Here is a 24035-nt window from a genome sequence, read left to right as displayed (position 1 = left end):
CCATTTTTTTCACACCTTGGCTCATGTGATAACTCGCAACCTCAAAATGGGACAACCCCCTCCGGGGATTAAATACATTGCACACACCACCTTTTGGTTTTAGAACTGAAGCTCCTTTGAGAGATGAAGTGTCTTCTCAAATTGAAAGAAGTACAGTTGCCTTCTTTTTAAAAAATCTTTTATTCAAGCTCTTAAGACTACCATGACTAGGATGAGACCTTACACAGACAGGTATTCACCTAATTTGGTCTCAGGGTGTAATGGTTAAGTCCTATTGGTAGCTTTACCGGCACTTTAGACATTTTTGCAAGAATCACTAGAATCACTTGGTCAGAGATTCATTTGTCATGTTTATCACTATTTGTGAGCCTTCTTGAGTTCTCAATGGATTTGAAATCTCAACAGTTTGTGCAGTACAGTGGTCCCTCGTTTATCTCAGGAGTTACATTCCAAAAATAACACGCGATACGTAAAATCTGCGAAGTAGCCAACTTTATTTTTTACAATTATTTTAGATGTTTTAAGGCTGTAAAACCCCTCACTACACACTTTATACACTTTTCAAAGACTGGCATGGACGTTTTCACACTTTTCTCTCTTGTTTAAACACTCTTAAAGCTCAAACCTTTGTAAAAGAAAATGACCAGTATTATAGAATGAAACCAAAGGCAGTTGCCTTTGACGGTGCAAAGCTTTTCGTCGACATTGTTGTGTTGGTTGGGGAGAAAGCTTACAAACATACAGTACAGCGCTTCAGAGTCACACTGCTAGCGATCAAAGATTTATGTAAATTTGACAAGCTGAACGCATTCTGTACTGTACAGAGACACGGCACGAGATTGATCGACAATGGTGTACAGCCAATCAGGACGCAGAACACAATGCGCTGTTTAAAAAAAAAAAAAAAAAAACATGGAAAATTGCACACGAAAAAATCTGCGAAACTCCGAGGCCACGAAAGGTGAACCGCATTATAGCGAGGGACCACTGTACGCCCAACTGCTGACAACAAAACTCGGAATCTTATTTCTGTAATTCACACATTCCCAAAAAAAAAAAAGTAAGTTTTGAGAAATGGACATCATCCACAGTGGATCAAATCTGCTTGTGTTTTGTTGTTGCTGTCTTAGGCTTTTTTTGTCATGGGCTTCCACCCCCCCCCAAAAAAGAGAAAAAAATTCAAAACTGAAGAAACACACAGGCAAAACAGACAGATAAACACAGTGGGAAGATTTTTAACAGACAATAAATAGTCAGCAGGGAGAAGAAGACGTCACCTCACCGAGCCTCTCTGGAAATGAATGTTGATGTGTGTTTGCAGCCGCTCGCCATCTGCTCCTCACATAAGCCTCTTGCGTCTCCCACTTTGTTTATCTTTTTGCTCGCTCTCCCTTTTTCCCACTGCTCTGCTTCTGTATCTGAAATGAGATCCTCCCGGGGCACGGATGTTCACGGTCAAAGAATCTCCTCTGGTATGGAAGATGAGATGAAGGGTTCCCTCCAACATCTGTGTAACATGAAAAATGTAATGCCGATTGGCATAAAAATATTAGACCAGATCAACTGTCTTTGAATCTTTTGAAAAATAACTGCAGCGAAAAACACAAAGTAGTCAGTCACCCTCTGCTCACCAGTTCTTGCTAACCCTTCAGTAGATGTGTTAAATTATGAAGCTTAGTTTGATCAGTTCCATCAAGTTACCCACACTTTGTCTGCGTTACCTTGGAGACCAAAGTGTTTATTTTCTCTCTTTCTTGTATCCCTAGACTTCAGGACAAGGTCCAGGAGACCATTGAGGCTTTGCGACTCGCAGGAATCAAAGTATGGGTGCTGACAGGGGACAAACATGAGACGGCAGTCAGTGTAAGCCTGTCCTGTGGCCACTTCCACAGAACCATGAACATCCTGGAGCTCCTGCAGCAGCACTCTGATAACGAGTGTGCTGAGCAGCTCCGCATACTGTCCAGGAGGTAGGTGTGATTCTGCTGAAAGTAATGATGTTATCTGACAGCATACATGTTGTTTAATTTTGTGTGTATATATATCCCCCTGACCTCATATTGTGTTCTTTTTTTTAACTTTTTCTCTGTCTGTTCGCAGGTTAAGGGAGGACCATGTCATACAGCATGGATTGGTTGTAGATGGAGCTAGTCTGTCTTTAGCATTGAGGGAACACGAGAAGCTCTTTATGGAAGTGTGTAAAAACTGTTCAGCTGTGCTGTGCTGCCGCATGGCCCCACTGCAGAAAGCTAAGGTATTGTTGTCTTGTAAGCATTTTTAATTGTTTGTGGGTGGATGGGGTTCCTTTGTTGTTGTTTTTTTGGGGGGTTTTTTATGTTTGTTTGTTTTTTGTCTCTGCAAATTTTCTGAAGCTCACCTGTGATGCCATTGTTACTTTGTTATGTCTAGGTTGTGCGTCTTTTAAAGACATCTCCAGAAAAACCCATCACCTTAGCTATTGGGGATGGAGCCAATGATGTCAGTATGATACAGGAAGCCCATGTGGGCATAGGTAAACACTTAGCTCACGTAGATACAGACTGTATTGTCTCACATGACATGGTATTAGTGTTCTGCAGTGTGATCTCCAGTATGTCTGTGTCTCCAGGTATCATGGGGAAGGAGGGTCGTCAGGCTGTGAGAAACAGCGACTATGCAATTGCCAGGTTCAAGTTCCTGGCCAAACTCCTGCTGGTCCACGGGCACTTCTACTACATTCGAATAGCTACTCTTGTACAGTACTTTTTCTACAAGGTAAGATCTAGAAAGAGACTTTCTACTTCCGCTGTAATTGTTCAGTCCCACTAGAATGAAAATACAAGACACATTCCCTGTGACTAAGAGAAATCGGTGTGTTTTTATTTGTTTTGTTTTTGTTTTTTTTAATTTAGCAAAAAATTGCATGTATTTGCAGTAACTCCTTTAAGTCAAAAAGGAATTGCACAGGTTGCCTGGTGGGAGTCAACCCAGCTCCAAACAGTGGTGCTCTGCAATCATTTTCAGATTGGTGAAGGTTTGCAAAATATTGCTGTGTAATTTATAAATGCTCACAAATTCAGTCTCAGTCTGAGTGCAGCTGGTCTGTGATGCATCTCTTTGCAAAAGAAGACTCTGCCTAATTGGTTGCCAAATGGGTGTATTCTGGTTATTTTCCTATCTGAAACAAGTTTGCACAGGGCCTGTTTTTACATTTTCAAATAACAAATCACTTATCTGTGGAGAACTTCTACATTTCTGTTCAGGAGATTTGGTGGTTCTCTAAATGTGAATTCTGTGTCTATAGATGGCAACAGATTTGCAATTTTTGCTGATTTATCCCAGTTATTTGCTGTGTAATTGCACGTAATTGCCAACTTAACCCCATTCAGATAACAGACTGACTCTTTTATTGTCATTTTATCATTGTCGTGATACAATTACTCACTGACTTGGTTCCCATCTTCAAAGACACCATCTCAAAGGCAACGGGACTACAGGTTCACTGCACACAGTCACAATAATTTAGCTTGTGCCATGGCCTCCAACCACTGTTTCCCCTAGTGTGACCGTAGCATAACTAAGAGCGTGTTCAGTTGTGTCTCCTGTCACTGCAATATTTTTAATGTTTCTTTCCTTCACTCTGTCTTTTCTAGAATGTGTGTTTTATCACGCCGCAGTTTTTATACCAGTTCTTCTGTTTGTTTTCACAACAAGTAAGTCTCACACTCTCTGTATCTTTGTCTTTTTAATGTCAGTGGTGTTTTGGTCCTAATTTTGTGCTCTGCTTTACCAGCGTATCTTATTAGGTATCAGATTGAGTGCATTTTTATAGATTTTTTTTCTTTTTCGATGTCTCTTGTAGTGAATCTGTGTTAAATAAAAACGAAAATGGATCTTATTATTTATAGGCTTTAAAATTAAGAATCAGAAGTCTATTGAATTTCTGTCTTTTCAATTATTTATGTAGCATGGTTTTGGAAGCCAGTCCCAAAATATTATTAACCATGTAACACTATAGTTTTTACTGGGAGGCCATATTATAATCCTCTTGCCTCATCTTCTAGTACAGTGTGTGTGTTCCTACTCATTTGTTTTTCCGCTTTGCTCCAACTCTGCTCCGCCTCGCTCCCTGATATCTTTAAGGTCTGTTGAACAAGTTGTGGATATCAGTTCTTGTTAATGGGTCATTGATGAGTGAAATGCTGTCTCTGTCCAACCTAGACTCTGTACGACAGTGTTTATCTGACACTGTACAACATCTGCTTCACCTCGCTGCCAATCCTTGTGTACAGTCTGTTTGAACAGCTGGTCCATCCGCATGTATTGCAGAACAAACCTGGCCTGTACAGGTGAGCTTATATGTCATCTCTAGGTGAACACTACTTTGTATATTGTTTTCTGTTATGTCATCATCTATATAGACAGTTGGCCCACTGTTTCTTTTTTTTGTGTGTTAATTGGAATTTTATGTAATGTTTTTAAATTGGCTGTTAGCATCTAGATGCTGCTTGTTACATAAATCATTTTATTTTTCAGAACTGCTAAATTGCAATGTATTTATTTATTCATCACAGTGAAACATGCAACTTTGCTTGGATCCTATGAATGCTCTTAAGGATTATGATTAAAAAAAACCTTTTATTTATTTATTTTCTGCAGGGATATTAGCAAGAACTCTCTGCTCTCTTTCCGGACCTTCTTGTACTGGACTGTGTTGGGTTTCTGTCACGCCTTTGTCTTCTTCTTTGGATCCTACATACTAATGGGAGAGGACACCACACTTATGGGCAATGGACAGGTATGTGTTTTCATGCTCTATGATGCTGATATCAGTCAAATGTTAGTTCAGAGCAAAAAAGGGAAAAGTAGCAAACTGATACTATAGAGTAACCATTCGTGATTGCATCTTGTTGTGTTGCGGACATTAACGGGACTGTTTACCCGCTGGTATTTTTGCACTCACGTCTTCCCTTCATCTTGCACTTTTCTTATCTGTCTCTTTGTCGTTCTTTTTGTTTAAGAGCATAACAAATCTTCCCTTTTCTGTCCTGCTGCATATCTCATCATCTTTCTTTCTTTCTGAAGTTTGGTATTTCCGAAAGCACTCACTTTTACTGCACTCTCTTGGTTGTCTTTTTCTTCTGTCCTTTGTTGATTACGCCTTTTCCCTTTTGCCTTCATGCTGTGCATGTCTTCAGATCTTGCGAGCTAACAGGCAGCTGGTAAGAGTCTGCTCTACAGATGAATGCATGTCTTCTTAGGGAGCTAATGAGAGAACTCCCAGAAAGATTTTCTTTTAAGTGAAATATTAAATTATTAGTAATGATGCTATTCAAGAGCATGAATTTAAGTGGCTAGTCTATAGCATTTACATTAGTGGTGTCTTGAAATATGCTGAATCAACTCATAGTAGAGTTACATGGCTTGGTTTAATCATTTCCTACCTCTCCTGTACCCTTAATGGCGATTTTTGAGTATATACAGTATTTTACAATATATTATATTTTGAGTTTGATGACCATTAGAATAGAATAGAATTTCTGCCTTTTTCAAAGCGTAGCTGCATAGGCAGAAACCATCTTCACTAACATCTAGTCAGATTTTTCTATAAGTAGGTAGATATCAGTTAGGGGACCGAGTTTGTAAAAGATTTTAGTTTAAATCATAATTCTGAAAGTAGCGAGCACAAACTTGAACTGTATTCCTATCACAGGTCCAGAAATGGTGTTTACTCCCCTGTGTGTCACTATTAGCCCTCAATGTTCGGACACCAGCAGGGTCCTGAACTGGCTGGCAACAAAACAATGTCTCCCACAGCTCTCAACCTATAAGTAGAACAGTGGAGCTACTGATGGTACTCACACAGTTGGAGGCCGAGGTCTTATTTTGGGCACCGTGATGCCAAAACAACTTGTTAACCAAGGCTACAGTCATAGTGAACTTGTCTCTCTTTGCACCACATGTGTAGACTAAAGCTTGTCAGTGATCCAAGGGAACAAGAGCAGTAGGGTAACGACGTCCCTTATACAGATGCGAACACACAGTCTGTACATTTATGCAAAGCTTCTGTTTTCCCCTCCTCATGAAATCATTTTCAGGAAGTGCCAAACTACATTGTAATGCTGTTTATTATTATTAACTGAAGTACTTGTATGTCTGTTTCTGTAGATGTTTGGGAACTGGACATTTGGAACACTGGTCTTTACTGTCATGGTCATCACTGTCACGTTAAAGGTAAATGATATCAAATATTATACCCTATCAACAAACCACTGTACTCTTTCTGAAGAAGCAGTTGTGTTTGGAACGTTTTGTAATGTTTACGACACTCATGGTTACATTTGAAGCTTTCAGAGTAATGAGTGGTGGGTTCATATAATAGCAGGCACTCTCCCAGTCAGATTTGTATGTATGCTACCTGCTGAGAACAAAGCAGCAGGAAGCCAAGTTATTCAGTGAGTGTAAACAAGGGCTGGGAAAGAAGTATCCAGTGACACATCTTCAGCTTAGCTGGAGTTTTGCTTACATGTAGGAATTTATAATAAGTTGACAAGCTGACACTGAAGTACATCAGCAATTTATTTTTGAGTGTTTGAGTCTTTTCTCATGTAATGCCCTCTAAGGATGATGGCTGATGTTTGCATAGCAGAAAGCTGAGAAACGCATGCAGTTTCAAAAGGAGACATTTGTATTGTCAAAGTCTCGTTAATGAAATATGTTGAAAGATGTTGTGATGAGGATGATGTCAGTGGCCATTAATTCGAGAAGATAATTTATCAGTGTCACCTCAAGGTCTCTCTTTATAGCACGGAGGAAGATTGCTGTAGTTTATTGATGCACTGCCTGTCCCTGGATCCATGTTTTACACCCATCTTTCTTTTCCTCCCCCTCCTGTATGTGTGTAACGTCAGCTTGCATTAGAGACTCATTTTTGGACGTGGATGAACCATTTTGTGACATGGGGCTCAATTGCCTTCTATTTCATCTTCTCTCTCTTCTATGGAGGCATCATCTGGTAAGAACACCTTCTTGGCAAGTTCTTTTTGCTTCTGGAAAGTGATGCTTTTAAACTCAGTTACTTCCTGTGTGCTGTATGTTTATCTCAAATAGGTCTGGGCAACAGGAACAAAAAAAAAAAGCTCTTACCACTTTTTTTTTCAGGTTTTTTTTCTCATATATATTAAACATTTAAATATTATTTTCTGTTAGAAGCTGAGCATGACAAATGTACAATACACAGAAAAATAGAACAATATACAGATCTGTAATTCTGTGTGTCTACAGTCATCTAAAATATTAATTCTGACCAATAAGATGATTTATATAGATTCAAACAGTTTTTGGGGGGAACAACACCAAAAATAAACAAAGCTTTCTGTATATATCATCAGTAAAAATTCAGGAATCTTTCAAATATAAAAAAGAGAACATAAACTAAAGTGATATATTCACACAATTGTGGTGTGCTAATGCTTCAAGACAACAATCCATCCATCCGTCCATCCTTTCACTTATCCAATTCAGGGTTGCGGGGGCGGGACTGGGAGCTATTCTAGCTCCCGTAGTGCGAGAGATGGGGTTCACCACGTGTAGGTCGTCAGTCTGTCGCAGGCCTAACTGTCAAGTTTTTCTAAAATATATAAATAGAAATGGTTTGAGAAAGCACAAGAAGCACAGGATTGAAATGCATTGTTTTTGACCACAAATCCGATCAGGTGGTGAAGTATGATAGCTTTGCAGATCTCTCTACACTCCTGTGTAGCTGGGACAGTGCTGTCTGAGAGAAATGTTTACAGCTAGTTGAACCAGCAGCTTCAATCAACATTTTCAACTGTGCTTACTTGCATCATACAGATTACAATAAGGTATTGCATTGTGCAGGTAAACAGTTAGCTGTGCATGGTGTAAGCATGTCCTTGCTTCAGGTGCTTATGTGGCATTTATGTGGAAACGTGCTTTCAACTCATTTTGCAATGTATGTTGCTCTGCTTCTTTATCAGGCTTTAGCAAAGTCCTCAGATTCTTCTTTTGAATAATAAGCTTGTCCTTTTATGGCTGTCATGTTCACTAACGCTGCAGTAGCACAAACATTAGCACATGTGCTGCTGCCAGCGGCTCCTCCTACACTGATGTCAGTGTTCCAACCATGTCCGTCCCCATGATTGGTTTGACAGGGTACTATTCTCACTGGCCTCTCGTATTGTCTGTGAAAACATGGATGTAGTGAGTTCTATCGGCTTTATATTGAGCATTGTCTCATATTTCTATTGAGGGAAAAATTACTTCATAATGACTATTTTAGTGTTTTATTGCCCAGCCCTGATGTCAAACTATACCTCACACTAGAGCAGGGCGATATGACCAAAAGTATTTATCACGATATAGATTTGAAAATTTGCGATAACGATATAATTGACACTAGACAAAATACTTTACAACTCCACAATTTTATTAGTGCAAAAAAAAAAATCAATGTATTTTCACTTAAACAAGCAGCTGTTTTTTATGTGCATTAAAGTTATATAAAAATTTTACAGTGCAAATGCAAATTCCTTGCTGACAGTTGAACCAAAAGGCATTTCCAGTGGAAACTGGCCGACATATCCTCAGCATAACCATGTATAATATCCACAAAACTTAAAAAGAGGTTATACACACACAACACGGTAATATTATGTCGAAGCACTGTACGTATCACTCCGCGAGGCTCCTGCCTATGATAGCCGTAATGCTCAGACAATCCATCAAGCGGTGCGGGTTCGTAGCTTAGCAAAATCATACTAAAACATTTGACAGATTTTCGAGCGCCGTGTACGACATAAAATCATTTCAAGGTCGGTAAACACAACCAGAATTCAAACATAAGGCCTGCGGGATTATAAGGGGCACTGTCGATTTTCAGAAAAATCAAAGGATTGATTTTAAGTGTGCTGTACTTTCCAAACAACATGGTAATAACGACGGCCCGCTAGCACGCTCTACCAAAAATAGTGCTTTGTTGTGTATCTGACGGACGAAAGCTAAACCAGTTCCACACCACTGAAGTTGCAGCATTTTTACAAACCAGTTCTGGTTCATCAGTTTCATTCAACGATCCGCTTTCACCCATGTCATACTCCGTCGCCGCCGTGCCTTTTTCACCATGTGCGTATGAAAACAAAGGCACTGCGCATGCGTGTTTTACCCATATTCTATCGCGATATTTAATTTTCTTGTCGTAGCCCAACATTATACTGGTATTACCGTGAACGGAATGATATGGCCCAGCCCTACCTCACACGACTGCTTTGTTTTTGTTTTTTCTGGTAGTCTGCTGAGTTGAACAGATCAGTCTCGACCACGTTACACAGGCCAGTGAACTCACAGACTTGCAGGAGCCATGCTGATAATATTGGACCATAATGGATATTTGTAGTCTGACATCTGCACCAGTCATTAAACTCTGGTGTCAGGAAATAATGAAATTACTCTAAGAGCATGACTTCCAACTGCCAGTAAAACCTGAATTTATGGTGAACAGGGCAGAGTTGAGGCTGGCTGCCCATCTCTGTTGCTGTTTTGTTTTGTATGATTCTTTTTTTTTCTTTTTCTTTTTTTTGTAAGGCTAACCAAATGTTACTGTTGCTTTTGGACAAAACTGGCTTGTAGATGTTTTCTAAGCATAAAATAGACATTGTTTCCTCTCCCCTTGCCCCCTCAGGCCATTCCTGCACACCCAGGACATGTACTTCGTCTTTGTGCAGCTGCTGTCCAGCGGTTCAGCCTGGTTCGCCATTATCATCATCGTCATAACTTGCCTCTTTCCTGATGTGTTGAAGAAGGTCTTGTACAGACACCTGCAGCCCACCAGCACTCAGAAGAGTCAGGTAATGAGGGGAGGAGGTGCAGGAGCAGTATTATAAAAAAGAAAAAAAAAAAAAGTGGAAAGTATGAATGTGAGATGGTAAGACATTTATAGGTTGTTGCCTGTGAGCCAGTGCTGGCCTAACTCTGTACTTTCTCTGGTTCACAGCAGCTGCCTAAGTGCTCTTTTGTTCTACTTGCTGTTTGGACTCTACTGTAGTTACTGAGAATACTTCACCCACTTCTCTGTTTTCACTTACATTGAAATCGTTTTAAAAAGGGTGAAAGCCAATGAGAGATGACAGTATTCTTAAGTAGTTAACAGACTTTGAGAATAAGTCAGATATTGTTAGTTTATTACCAGATCTATGTAAACAAGTCTAAAAATAGTTTCTGTGGGTTTGGGGTTTCCTGCAGGCTCAGAATGAAAAAATTGGCAAAAGGGCCGAATGCTTTCCAGTAGTTAAACTTGTGTGTCAAGCGTTAGATTTAATACATATTCCTACTTGTTTCACACAAAGGGAAATTATATTTCCCGCTATTTGAAAAGAGCCTGGAGGGAAGAAATAAACTAAAATGCCACTCAAAGTTAAAATGTGACAGAGGCAGGGAGGAGAAAAGGTTCTGCCCATCGTGTTGTTTAAATGAGCCTATGTGGTCACAAGTAATCAACTTGGCAGCACAAGAAGGACTTGGTGTTTATACACACATTGCATGAGTCGCCTTTGATCACAGACACGCAGACCAGCTCCACACTGTGCATGGTCACCTTTCAGAGGACCCACACTGTTGCTGTATTGATTTGTCCAGCTGGAGATTGTTTATGTTTTAGTTTAGACCCTTCTCCTTTGAAATTTGTCCAGTCCTACATGGAGTTTGTATTTTCTGCTCTAACCTTTGTCCTGTTTTGTCTGTGTGTGCGATTCTGCGGGTGGGTTTGTGGTAGTGTGTGTGTGTCTGTGAGAGAGAGAGAGACTTTGATTTTTAACCTTTCTGTGTGTCTTCATCCTATCCTCTGTGTGCACTCTCCTGGTGTAGATGTATTCCAACCGTGTGGCGATAGGTGATGACTTCATCGCTCTGCAGCCTTTGTCCAGAGCCAAGAGCCAGCTGGGCAAAATTAGGTAGAGGAATTGAGTGACTCAGCCGTGGACTTAAAATACACCCAAAACAAAATTCAGAATATTATAAGGAGTGCCTTATTCAAATGCAATATTCTTGTACTGTGTGTGTACTTGTATTGTGATCCATCTGTACTTATAAATCTATATTTCTATGATTTGTCAGCTATTAACACCGAGTTGCTGCCCTGCTTTTGTAATTGAAAACGTATCAATTCTTACCCTTTTTAGGGAGCTGTTCTTTGATAATGTGGTGTGGCCTGACAGTGAAATCAAAGCATGCTGTGCACCTCTCTTCACATTAATTCTGTTTGGCCAAAAATACACAGCGTAGTAGTTAAAATCCTGTACACAGCACACTGCAAAAAGTCCGTAGAAAGTAGAAGTATTGCTTTATGGAATAAGCACTCCTGTGTAAGATCATTCATACAAAACTCAAATGTTCTTTTTCCCAGGTCTCAACTTTATTTGGTCATTTTTCTAACACTGGCAGTACCACAACTGCAGCGTTGTGTACCGTCAGTTTTAGAGTAGGAGCCTTTGTTTCATGCCTGTAACTGCATGCCCTGCACAAGCCAATCAGCATTCTCTGTGACTGGGATGTAGAGAAGATATAAATGTGTGGTTGGAGATCATGTCGAAGAATCGGGTTCAAGCACTTCAGCCGCTGCATGTGTTGCATTTTCAGTGAGAGACGGATGTAGAGAATGTGTTCTGAGACCACTTTCCACTCCTGCCTGTCACAGCATGCCGCTGTCATTACCCCACCACCCGCTGCATGTACAAATGGATAAATGAATGGGGGAGAGAATGAATGAATGCCGAATCACCTGTGAGGGCTCGTAGACTCTTGACTCTTTCCCTCAGCGCTCATAACGTAAGGGGAAATGTGTTGGGGAGGCGGCTCTGATCGTCATTCTTTATCGCTGCAGCTGGTCAAACCTACCTCTTGACCATCAGCAAGTGGTCTTGTCACATGAGCACAATCTGGAATGCCCCTCACATGTTAAAGTGACACATGAATCAGATGCATGGTGCAGCCCATCAATCCACTACTTTTATCTATATGGCATGGTCACCTATCTCGATGTATGCTCAACTAAAACAACTCAATCTAGGACACGGAAACGCCCTCCTTAGCTCAGCGTTATCCACCTGCATGGTTTTAGGCAGATCCTCAGGGCAAGACTGCCACTCCCACAGCTGCATGACAGACTCTTGAACTGGTTTGGACTGTTTTGTACAGCAGCATGTTGCTATGAATGAAACCCTGTGTTGTCTCACGTATTTTTCATTGATTGAATTGAAGATCTTGCTCTTTCGTAGTTGATGTCACGATAAAAACCTGTAAGGAAAATGCTAACAATAGCATAAGCTCTCTTTGATAACACAAAGGCCAAAGAGCCAAATTTAGGGTGGTTCTCTCTTAATGAGTGAACATGAGCAAATGGGGAGTTTTTTATTCTTTTTAACTGTCCAAGGTGAGCAAATCTTTGGTTGATACAGAGGTCATATTTAGTTTTGCTATTATTACTTTTGTTATGAGCAAGGATCATGAATTTGTTTTGCTTCTGCATGTTTTTATAGCTTGCTAATTTGTATGGTTCCAAGGTGGGTGGGAGGAAATGTCACTTATAAAAACAGTGGGCTGGATTTACTGTTCATGCTAGTTTATAGCACACTTAGTCGCTGGTTTATACACTATCAAAGTAAACTGAATCTGCAGGATGTAGTTAGTGGGGCAGATAGATTGGGTTGCAAGTTGCTTTTTGTCCTCACTGACAAAAAGCCTGTAAGTTACAGTAAAGTTGAATCAGTTATCTGAAACTGTTGTAACAGCAACTAAATGTGCCCTCTATGACAGTAGGGTTTATTGCCTCTCTCGTTACAAGTTTTAGCTAGGCGTACCTAATAAACTACCGTCTGAATGTGTTTCGGGCTGCTTGTATGTAGATAAAGCTGGTCTCATCTCAGAAACTAAATGAGCAGAAACCAGCTATTGATTTGGAGAGCACAGGTGAGGGTACAGAGCACATTATGCAAAACAGATTCACTCAGTCTGAGCGATTTGTTGATTTTCTGCGTTCAAAATCTTAATGGTATATTCATGTTAATGTGCTGCATAATGCAGTATGTTCAGCTCTGCTGAGATAATTCTGGAACTATTCAGTTTCCTTTTTTTTTTTTCTTAATTAGATTAGATAGAGGTAATCGTAAAAGAACCCAGAGGGCTCTCTAGGGTTTACTGTTGTTTGCCTACTCTGCAGCTCTGATAGATTCAGCAGCAGGTTAATTGCTTTGGATTCTAATAGATGTGCTTCTATCTCTGTTTCCCTCAAGATGCTTGTCATATGAATGAAGCTTCTTTCTGCTCATTTGTTGCCTAGTTTCACGGCCGTTTTTGAGCGCACTGGCCGTCTAGCCACTGTGCTTAGTTGTCTTTAACTTTTGTAGGAAATGAAGCCCTCCACTAGTGCCCTCATCAAAGCCCTTTACATTTTCTAAAAGACTTATTTCACTTATTCTCAACTAGTGATTTCTGATTATCTCGCAGTCCTAATTAAATTGTGATTTAAATGTGCAGCAGGGGACTTTGAGCAAAAAGCAGGAAGCAGCTGGGCTTGTCAGCTCTTCTGCTTTGTCGAGAAGGTCACTTGTGAAGGGCTTTAAGAAGGAGCGGCGTTGATTTGGCCTCTCGGTATGAAGAAATGTATTCGAGTACACTGTAGAGTGAAGGTCAGAAATTCCCCCAATTAACTGGCCCCCTATAGTGCAGCCTGGACTGGCTCTTGACCAAATGATCGCTTGCTTGCTGACTAATGAATCCTCCAGTTAGTAAATAAGCAGCACTGGAAAACATATCCACTGTACCTCAAATTGTTTTCCAGCTGTACGAGACAAAAGCTGATCTGCATGTAAATCAAAATAAGAACAAATATTTGATACATTTAGAAAAATTGCACAATTAATAAAAGGTAGCAATTATTTGATCCAATCATCCAAATCGTTTTGTTTCAATAAACACCTAAAGATTGAACATGAGATGAAACTGTGCTAAGGATGTGTTTTGCAGTGCACCTGGTTTGCTTTTTTAGTGTTCAGCCAACCGTCCGCAAGGTTGACTGTATGACTAGCTAGTGGGGCTCACTGTAAGCATCTTGTGTCCTTCAGATGGAAGAGGGTGAGGGTTCAGTCGGCCCAGGATATGACCCTGTTAAAGCCCAGCGGAGCCCAGGGGAGGACAATTGGCACCTGCTAGCTGCTTATCCTCCCCCTGCTGCCCCCGGCCCAGACTCATGCTCCCTTAGGTAGTACCGTACATGTACTTCACTTCCATCTGCCCCCCTCCTTGTACAATCACTGCCTGGGCATCGTCTTCACCTGAAGACCAACCAACCCTGTGCACCCTTTCATAGCTGCACTCAGTTGCACAACCTGCAGCCCTTGATCATTAACCCATAACTGTTTGTCACAGCTGCTCCCACACAGCCTTTTAACTCGTTACTCAAATAAGATTCCTGTTTGTCTTTGTGTCTGTCCCACGTTGTATATGAGTGACCCCATGCTTTCCCAGCCAGTCACAATTAACTTCATCCTTCCCTTACCTGTCAGTGAATAACACAGTCCTTCCCTGGCCAGATGCGACTGACCCTGTCCTCCCCTTACCCAACCATGATTTTTTTACTCATCCTTTTCCCAACCCGGTCTCAATTCACCCCTCACTGGTTTCTGATCAGGTATGGGTTCAGAGTTTAGACGCAGAGAGAATGCTGTTGGCATGCTGACTTTGTCTTTGCCATGTTTTCATCTCATACGCAGTGATATATCTTTGCTTGCTTGTAAGGGTTTTACATCACCTTTACTTCCTTTTCAATTATGACTTTAAATATCTTTTTTCCCCATTAGTTCCATAATTTAATAGTTTTTGTTTCTGTGAGTTATTTTTGTGAGTGCTAGAAAACAAGATTATTCTATCACGCAGATTGACGTGCACTTTCTTGTTTCTCTTTAAAGCAGCAAAATGCTGTGCTCAGTAACAAGACAGAAAGCAAGAACGTAGTTGAAAGCTGTAATTAATATTGTGGTAAGTCAGCCAGAGGATGACGTCAACCATACAGCTGTCACTGAGGCCTTGGCTATTTTAATGGCAAAGCCTTCAGCTCTAGCATTCATTTTTCAAAAGGTTTACATGAGAATTATTAATCTTACAGTCTGGTCTTCTTTTGATCTCTGAATTATGTGACTGCCTCTTTCTTTAGAGGTTAAAAAATAAATAATAAAACCCAAGAGTTGGTTGAAAACACTGCAGTGCTGAATTTGGCTCTTTGTATTTACAGGCTCTGTGATGACTCATTGGTTCTCCACAGGTTGATGCAGGGGTTCATTTGTTTGAGTAAGCAAAATCATTATTGTTAGTTAATCTAAAGACAGACTCATATGGTGCTGTCTACTTAGAAAGGATATTTCTCCAACAGATAATCAGTAGAATAAGGTGTGTAATGTTCATAGCTACAGCTGTGGTTGTGCTTCTTTTCCTGTTTTCAACAGCCCCAGCTTTTCTTTTCTTTTTTTCAATAGACAAAACGCTGTACAATAGAACCTGAGTCTAAAAACCAGACATTTATAGTATAACCTTGGAGCACCTGACAGTGTCAGAGTAATTCATATTCACCGTGACCTGTCTTTGTTTTGCTGTCTCCAGCGAGGAAGCAGAAGTTTGGATTCATGCCTAGCATGTCTCCAGTTTCAGCTGCAGAAAAGCACAACATCCATAAGTGAAAGCACACTGGAATCCACGGGTCACTTACCCAGACACAAATGACTGTCAGCATTACCACATTAGAGGGGACATCGTGAAATGACCGCGTTTAGAAACCGTTTTGTACAAAAGCCAACTTTGGCGATATCTCAACTTTCTGATTCTGTACTATGACACAGTATCAAACTGTACCTGTGTGTTACTGGACCTTCAAAACAATCAAAACCTTTTTTCCTCAATACTATTAGCATAGTAGATTTATGAATTATGTTCATGTAATACACAGTAATAAATGGGACCTACACTTGAGAGGTAGTAGTAGGGAACACAATGCCAGCTGAATAAGTGCAACTCTACACCACTGTCACTTTTTCCTCGTTGTCTCTACTGCATCACCTACTGCCAGGTGCTTCCTTAGGTCAGCAGACAGGTTTCTCATTTAATTTAGCTTTATCTACGAGTGCACCACTGGCTCACTGAGCAATCTAGTTTTAAAAAAGTTTTGTTTGTTTGTTTTTTAAATAATCCCAAAACATGTAGTCTTGCAAAAAAAGTCCACTTAATAGAGAGCCAGCCTGAGCATAAGGAAGTAGAGAAAATGGGCTTATGGTTAGTTTATGTTAAATGTTTATGTTGATGCTAAGTGATCCATCACAGATGCGACAGCCTAGCAGAAAGACCTGCGTTGAGTTTTCGAGGCTCTGGAACAAAAAGTCATCTTTCCTTGAAGGTTTGTTTTGTAGTCGTAGTCTAATGCCACAGCTTCTGCTCTGTGAACAAAAATCCTCTGCTGAGGTGCACAAGGAGGAAAAGAATAGCTTTGGGTGGTCTTCATTTGCTGCAGATGCTACACAGCCTATCTTGTGTAATGCCCAGCTACTATCAGGAACCTAGAATAGAACCACTGCAGGAACTTTATGTATTTAGCATTTGATATTTGGTTTTGGCACAAGGCCGAAGACACTTGATCTGGTTTAACGTTGCCCAAAAATTATACAGCAGATCATTCTTAAGTTTAACTACAAACATATGTTTTTTCTCATAGGATTTTGTTTTGTTTTTAAGTATTTATTTACCACATTTCAATCCCTGATGTAGCATGTTTTGAATGTTTTCCCTTGTACATCACTGTTGCTGTGACAGCATGCAAAACATCATCCTCCAGTCACTCTTTTCATACCAGTCACCCTGAATTGTTTTGGTTTTGATCTTTCTTTGTTTTCTTCTCTTTCTCCACTCAAATCTTGTTTTTTTTTTGTTGTTTTTTCTCTCCTTAATTTTCTGTGATTTCATTCTGTGCCACCTTTTCATTTTTGTTTTATTCACTTTCTCTCCCTCTGTTTCTGCGCTTCTTCCACTTTTTGCCTTCCCTCCAGTCTCTACCAGCCTCCCAGGTGCAGAACCTCAGCTGCATGGAATCCCTGTGCTGCTACCAACAGGGGCAGAGCGGCTGTACCCGCCTGGCCCGCCTCCTGGAGCAAATGACTGGACGCTGCAAGGCCAGCGCCAACAATTGCCACACATCCAGCCGCAACAACAGGTGGGGAAGACTACGACATCGAGAAAACGTGATTTTGAATGACGAACCCTCGGCACCTCTTGGTGTCAGAAATCTGGGCTTCAGTCCCGACCGTTGTAGCCCATAATGTGACTGCAGGTCAACTGTAAGTCTTGTTCAGATTTATAGTAATTTGAACTTCGTGGTGGGGAAGCTGGGCTCCAGGTGTTCCTAGAGGCTGGTTTTAGGCTGAATCTTTGCAGGACTTTGGGTCAGCAGCCAAAAGAAGGAGTTAGAGGCTGAACATATGTGGATCAAGCCATCATGGACTGCACTACTATGAGTTTCTCATTTCCATCAAAGTCTGTGTTGGGAGTCTGGAGTCTGAACATTCTGATTAACCAGACAGAAGGGTGTGCTTAATGTCATATCCACAGAAATGCATCAGTACTCCATAGAACCAAAACCACAGGGTGATTCTGATGGCTGTGCTGTCTTACAAAGCATGCAGGTGTGAATGTTTGGCAGACTAACAGGGAGAATCTGGGTTACAGTATTATTTATTAATACACGATATACCGGTGTCCAGCGGGTCTGTCTTGTGTAACCCACACTTAAGGGTTTGTCTGTCTGTATGTTAACCCATGTGTCTGTGTCCTAACAACATGCTATGATCTGTTTGTCTTGTCTGTCACCCTTTCCAAAATATTCTCCAAAAATCACCTGGCAGTGAGTCTGATTAATAACCAAGGAATAACTAAGGTTTCAAGGAATTTTGCAATGCGCTTTAACAGATAACCCGAGCACTGTATTAAAGTCTGTTTGTTAGCCTTGTATTCACTAACAGGCCCTATTTTTCATTGGAAAGCTACTCCACAGACAATGGTTAACTTGTCCAAATAATAATGTGGATTTAGATATTTCTGGGACTGATAAGCTGTCAAAAACATTTAAGTGGGAAGCCGAAGCAATGAGATTGAACAGTAACTGCAATGCGAGGTCTTTGCTGCAGAGAGAAAATGAAATATTCCAGTTTACAGCAGAAAATGAGCATTTGATTATGCAGATTTCTTCAAAGCTGCAAGTCCACTTTGTGACAAAAGGATGATGAAACGGAAACAGTTTGATTATCTCTTTGTTTGTTTGTTTTTTGGGGGGTTTCAGCTTTAACAACTTCAGTTTATCGGACTGCCCAATCTGCAGTTTCACTTCTGTTGTGTCTTTTCACCCGAACCCTGGCGACTCTGTGGGGTCATCGATTTATCGACTGATCAGCCCTCTCTGCTGAGCGGTCATTATTTGTTTAAACAGCTTGGGACCCTCAGTATTGATCGCACTGAGTTAAAAGGTGTGAGCGTGTGTGTGTGTGTGTGTGTGTGTGTGTGTGTGTGTGTGTGTGTGTGTGTGTGTGTGTGTAAAGGTCACGACAGCATGCAGGGCAAATAAGGGATTCAGGGGTCTCCCCGTAGCCCGCATGGGGACTAATAAATGACAACGTCTTATGTGAAGAAGTTGTTTTTAATCTCTTTGAACATTCTCATAGTAAATGGCCTGTATTTGTATAGCGCTTTACTAGTCCCTAAGGACCCCAAAGCGCTTTACACATCCAGTCATCCACCCATTCACACACACATTCACACACTGGTGATGGTAAGCTACATTGTAGCCACAGCCACCCTGGGGCGCACTGACAGAGGCGAGGCTGCCGGACACTGGCGCCACCGGGCCCTCTAGTAGAGACATTGTTCCTGGCTGCAGTTACATCTTTCAATCAATAACCTCTGGTTTGGCATCAGATGATCACGTTAGACTTTGCTTCAGCTGGTGAGATGATAAATTGGGTCCCATGCTTTAATATTTATACCCTTCATTATTCCCTCAGCCGTGGGGGGGGGTTTCTACCATGAAATGTTTTAGCAGATCTGATGTCAGGGTCATTTTGCTGAAGCCCCTTTGCTTCAGGGAGAAACTGCCACTAAATGCATGATTCAATTTAGATGAATTTCTTCCTGTGGGAATGATTGATTTTTGTTTTCTGACCTTGGCACAAACCAATCAGTTGTATTCTTCCAAGTAAGGACATGGCTGCCAGTTTGTTCTCGCCAAAGAATAAATAATGAACATCTAGAAAATGCTTTGCCTAGCTGTGCTTCATACTGTAAATACAAAAAAACAAAGTGGAGTAACAAACTCGTAGGTGATTCTGCAAGTTTATTTTCCTCCCTAACCTAGACGTTCCTCTTCTCGCTCTTCTTCACCTTTTGGGTGTGATGGCAAAAAGCAGGAAACTGCAAAGAACGCCTAAACAGGTAGTGAGAGCCAGCTAATATTTGGCCTTAATGCTAGGATACTGCCATAGAGGAAATGGAATATATCCACCCATTCCTATATTCTATACTTAATGACTGGAAGGGACATATAGCAAGCATATGTAGTACTTATATAATACATGACGCATTTATCTCATATTTATTGGAAGCCCAGTTACAGTTGGCTGCTGTACTTGGCCTGTTGCTGGCCAAGGTTAAATATTTTAGTGACAAAGCAGAAATTTTTTGTTTTTGGATTTGTGGATTTGGATTTTTTTCTGGAAGTTTTAGGGGAAAAATGCAGGTTTTATAACAAAAAAGACTTCCTAAACAGAAAAAGACTGCTTAGGACACCAGAGGGGCTGCTGGGATGTGTAGTCTCAGTCTCAGTTTTGAGGTGGGGTTTTTTTCTCTTTTCCCTGCTACGTCCTCCAATCTTTTTCTATCGGATCCTGAAGCCTTATTATGCTTCTGAGAAGAGGCCATGATTGAAGGCGTGCTCGTTTTAAATCCCATGGTGTTCCAGTTGGGTGGAGTTATCGTCCCTACAGGAACAAAAACATGAATGCCCAGTGTATCTTGTTGCATGGGGGCTGCTGTTGCCTTTGGTATTTTGTAAACAATATAATCATGTATGTATCTATCTGTGCCTACACACACACACACACACAGTTTTTCTGTCCTCACTGTGTGCGTCTTTGTCCTTCCGTGTCTGAAATCTGCATAATGTTGTTGGACCCTCCAGATTAATTATTCATGTACTGTTACCGTCCCCTGTGAGCCGTCTTGTCAGAAATCTGCTTGTTCTTTTCCTCTTCTTGGGTTCACGCTGCCACCGTCTTATAACCCCCCCAAAAAACAGTTTTAGGTGTTAACATAGTTCATCGTAACCCAGGGAGCAACGATGGTTTTTAGTACTGAGATGCTTCACTATAACCCCCCCCCCCCCCCCCCCGCCTGTGAGTAGACAGCTGAGCATGTGACAGCATGTGAGAGCGCCCCCAGTCAAACCATTTGAGTCATGAGTCTATTTAAAGTCCCTGGGTGCCCCTGTAGTTTCTTTTCTTCTGTTTAGCAGGTATAAAAACAGTTGTCTTCATGTTGGTGTTAGACTGAAGGTTGAGAGATATACTTTGAGTAGTAGACCTACTGACATCTTTTGGGGGGGGTGTTAGGTGAGAGATGCAGCAACTCTGAAGTTGGACAACATAAAACAGTTGATTTTTGTAAAAGCTGTCCACACGTTTCAGACGTCACTCGTTCCGTCATGTGAGGTTCAGATGTGGTAGCCAGGCTTGGAGGTGCTGTTTGACGTCAGTGGATGCTGAGCTGTGGTCTCTCTGTTACTCGCTCGAGCTTTGAGGCGGAAGCTCTGATCGTGAACTCTGGTTCAGCTTTGATGTGAGTCAGCACATTGGAGGTTGGTGTGTTGTGACTTAAAGGCGTTTCAAACAGTGTTTGCTGTGTTCATGTTTTTCTGGTCCCACATAAACCAAATGGATGAGACTGTATGGAAGATTTGTTTGTTAGATATTTCCAAAGGAGTCTCAGCTCACCAAGCTAATAATAGGGAATTGGCTGTATCTCAGTCATGTCATATAACGTTATGCACTGTATGTGTTTGTGTTCAGTACTAAAGACTAGCAAATCCACCCTGCTGTTGTATATTTAATAGGCAGGATATCAGATGCTGATGATTATTTTGAAGCTGATAAATAATGAAAGAATGTTTCTGATGCTTGTTCATAATTTTATTTCTCTTTATGATTCTACTCATGAGTTGAGTAGCTCAAGTCTCTCCCCAGCTCCTCAAAGGGAAAACACAGGTGGAGAAAACAGCTAAACCTGTCTTAAACACATTTCTGGAGGCAATTGTTAGAAGAAGCACATCTACTGTATGAACCTGTATGAAGAACCCTAGTTGTAATGTTGAGTGTCAGGCTTGGCATTTTATTCTGGTATCTAATTCAGTTCCAGCCAGGATCGTGCCATCTTTAAAACTGACTGATGGTGCGTATCCACATGGGTGTTATTCTTTGTGAGTGATCACCCCAATTCCCAGCACTGGAATCTCGATGGGAGAGCCACGATATGATGATTGGCAAATACTCCAATAAGGGTGCAAACACTGACGTGTACTTGATTGGCTGTTTGCTCCCACCACAAACATCCTAAAGTAAATATCGCTCTAAATGGCACAAGTAATGGGTGACATCACCTTGTTTTTCATGAGCCCCGCCTCTTCATAGTGTAAAAAGCTACAGCCACAAAAAGATTAATGAAAACATCCCATTATTAGGGACCCCAACAGGTCAGAAACACCAGCAACTAGAAAAACACTGCAAAGCACACAAAATGCAAACGAAGTGGGAAAAAATACAATGGAAGTAGGAAAGAAAATCTCAAAAAACACAGTGTTTTGGGGAACAGCTGTGGAAGTGACAGAAACCAAAACATGCGACGCACCGAGACACGCTTAAAAGAAGCAGAGGATTCCTGTGAGGGACAAAATAGATGCTGTAGATGCATGTTTGTCTCCCAACAACACTTCTGTTTGCTTTGTTAGGGTGTGTGGGGTTTGTTTTCTTGCAATGTGTTTGACCTCTCGGGACCACCGTACAGCTTTGGTAAACAGTTGTGCCTTCTTTGGTTCAGTCACTGAGTGCAGGACTTCTAAATTGTGGGCCGTTGCTGATAAAGATTAGTGCGAGTTACTGAGGAGAGACTTGTGATACTCACTAACACCATCACACCATTACTAACCTCACTCATCACTCACTCTTCTCTGCTTCTTCCAGCCTGGTTGTGTAGATTGTAATCACCAACCTGTGGACAGCAGTGTAAGCTAGTGATAGCTCAGCCCCACTCTTACACCCACACACAGAAACCCACTTAGGCCAGCCTCCTAACCGTCACTCACCCTGCTGCCTGTTTTCAGGTCTTGGAGCGACACGGAGAACTTGTACTCCAACGATCGCAGCATCCTGACGCTGTCGCCCATCGAGGCCACCCACTGCTGACTCCCGGGGCCGCTGACTGTAGCACAGGGGGTCGGGGGGAGAGCCACCGCTCCATTATGAGTCATAATCACACCCCCCGCAACCTCAGCCACCATTTTCGAAACAATTTCATTTTAAACTCTGTTAATTCCCAGCAGGATGCAGCACTGCTACAAATGGGATAAGGATCCAAAGAACTCGTTTGAGTCTATGCTGAGAGGAACGTCAGATGGGAGCGAAAACTCTGAAGGAAATGGAACATGTGGTGCGAGCTATTTGTGCTGCTACGTGTACGCTTGAAGATCCGGTCGGTGTCTGAGCTGTAAAATGCCTGGATTCCTGCTGCTACTGCTAGCAGCGGATCTGCAAGTCCATCAAACTGGAAAACACCCTCCATAAAATCAGTTTTTAGTCACGTGAACTCCTCTGGAGCCCTTTCATTGTCAAAACAGCGATTTCTGACTGAGTACACTTTTTGCTGCGAGTGTCAAAGTGAGCATCCAGAGGATTTGTCAAGTCGACAGCAAGCCAGGATCATATACGTAGCAAAACATCCTGTTGCTTCCATAAACTGCTACAAAAACTCTTCATTCAGACCTCCCACCACAGCCCTGCAGCATCCAGAACATGAAGCCTCATCTCTACCGCGGTACCAAAGACCAAAAAGGATTCCGACTGGAGTTTAAAAGGAAAAGTGTTTATTTTTTTGTGCCTGATTGTACAGAAGCTTATATTGTTAAAGGAGACTTGTTGTTGTTCATGCTGCTTTTGTCGTCTGTTCTGGCCTCTTTGTCCCCCCCACCCCTCCCAGTGCACCACTGTGAAAGAGGCCCAATGTTTTAAAAAGCCATACGTTTTTGAAGAGGTCAGATTATTGGAGGTACTGCAGATGGACGCTTGTGGGGGCTTGTTGTTAAATTTGTTCTCCTCGAATGCCTTTTGTCACCCAGCCCGGCGACCAGAAGCATCTCAGCATTAAAGCCCACGAGGTCTGGCAGAGTCATCCATGTCAGCTGCCTAAAAATACGTCCGATTTGACACCATTATTTTATTTATGCTTTTTCTGGTGAGGCTTTAACGGTGAGATGCTTTTCCAAACCGTGGCTGATGCACGTCGACCCAAGACAGCAGAATGTGTTAAAGTTCAGAGGGGAAAGGAAAAGCAGAGCATTTGCACAAATCACATATCAAAATTATTTTGTTGGGTTTCTTTTTCTTTCTTTCTTTTTTTTCATTGGGAAAAGTCATTGTCACCGTTCACATCTGAAACCATTTGAATCACATTTTTTGCTGTTACATTGTTATTTTATTACCCCCCCCCCCCCCCCCCCCCCCCCCCCCCCATGTGTGTTTGTCTCCACCTGCTGTTGGAGGTGTGTGTGTGTGTGTGTGTGTGTGTGTGTGTGTGTGTGTGTGTGTGTGTGTGTGTGTGTGTGTGTTTTGTTTTTTCTCTGTTGGTTGAAGGAGGTACGGTCCATCATAGCTGTTTGTATGTATTTGAATGATCTCAGCGACCACCCGGCGCTA

The 24035-nt window shown here is 41.5% G+C and overlaps 1 protein-coding gene across 2 annotated transcripts in view; it reads left to right on the top strand.

The window, feature by feature from the left end:
• atp11b (ATPase phospholipid transporting 11B) overlaps window positions 1-23708 on the top strand; it is a 48784-nt gene extending 25076 nt beyond the window's left edge. Inside the window, exons 19-30 of one of the 2 annotated variants that reach the window (XM_085376868.1) lie at window positions 1767-1970; window positions 2101-2254; window positions 2410-2512; window positions 2609-2754; window positions 3633-3692; window positions 4201-4328; window positions 4639-4777; window positions 6148-6213; window positions 6891-6994; window positions 9680-9845; window positions 17079-17242; window positions 22448-23708. In XM_085376868.1, coding sequence (XP_085232994.1) covers window positions 1767-1970; window positions 2101-2254; window positions 2410-2512; window positions 2609-2754; window positions 3633-3692; window positions 4201-4328; window positions 4639-4777; window positions 6148-6213; window positions 6891-6994; window positions 9680-9845; window positions 17079-17242; window positions 22448-22529 — 1516 coding nt within the window. In that variant the 3' untranslated portion in view covers window positions 22530-23708. Of the gene's footprint in view, window positions 1-1766; window positions 1971-2100; window positions 2255-2409; window positions 2513-2608; window positions 2755-3632; window positions 3693-4200; window positions 4329-4638; window positions 4778-6147; window positions 6214-6890; window positions 6995-9679; window positions 9846-17078; window positions 18581-22447 lie in introns of those variants that run through there. The other variant, XM_085376867.1, reaches the window with a different exon arrangement.
• Window positions 23709-24035: the final 327 nt, after the last annotated feature.

The sequence above is a fragment of the Diplotaxodon limnothrissa genome, linkage group LG17, assembly GCF_057381915.1.
Source record: "Diplotaxodon limnothrissa isolate DT_005_m linkage group LG17, D_limnothrissa_male_GT1.1, whole genome shotgun sequence".
NCBI classification, from domain to species: domain Eukaryota; kingdom Metazoa; phylum Chordata; class Actinopteri; order Cichliformes; family Cichlidae; genus Diplotaxodon; species Diplotaxodon limnothrissa.
The sequence above is the reverse complement of the archived record's forward strand: the minus strand, read 5'-3'. Positions and strand labels throughout refer to the sequence as shown.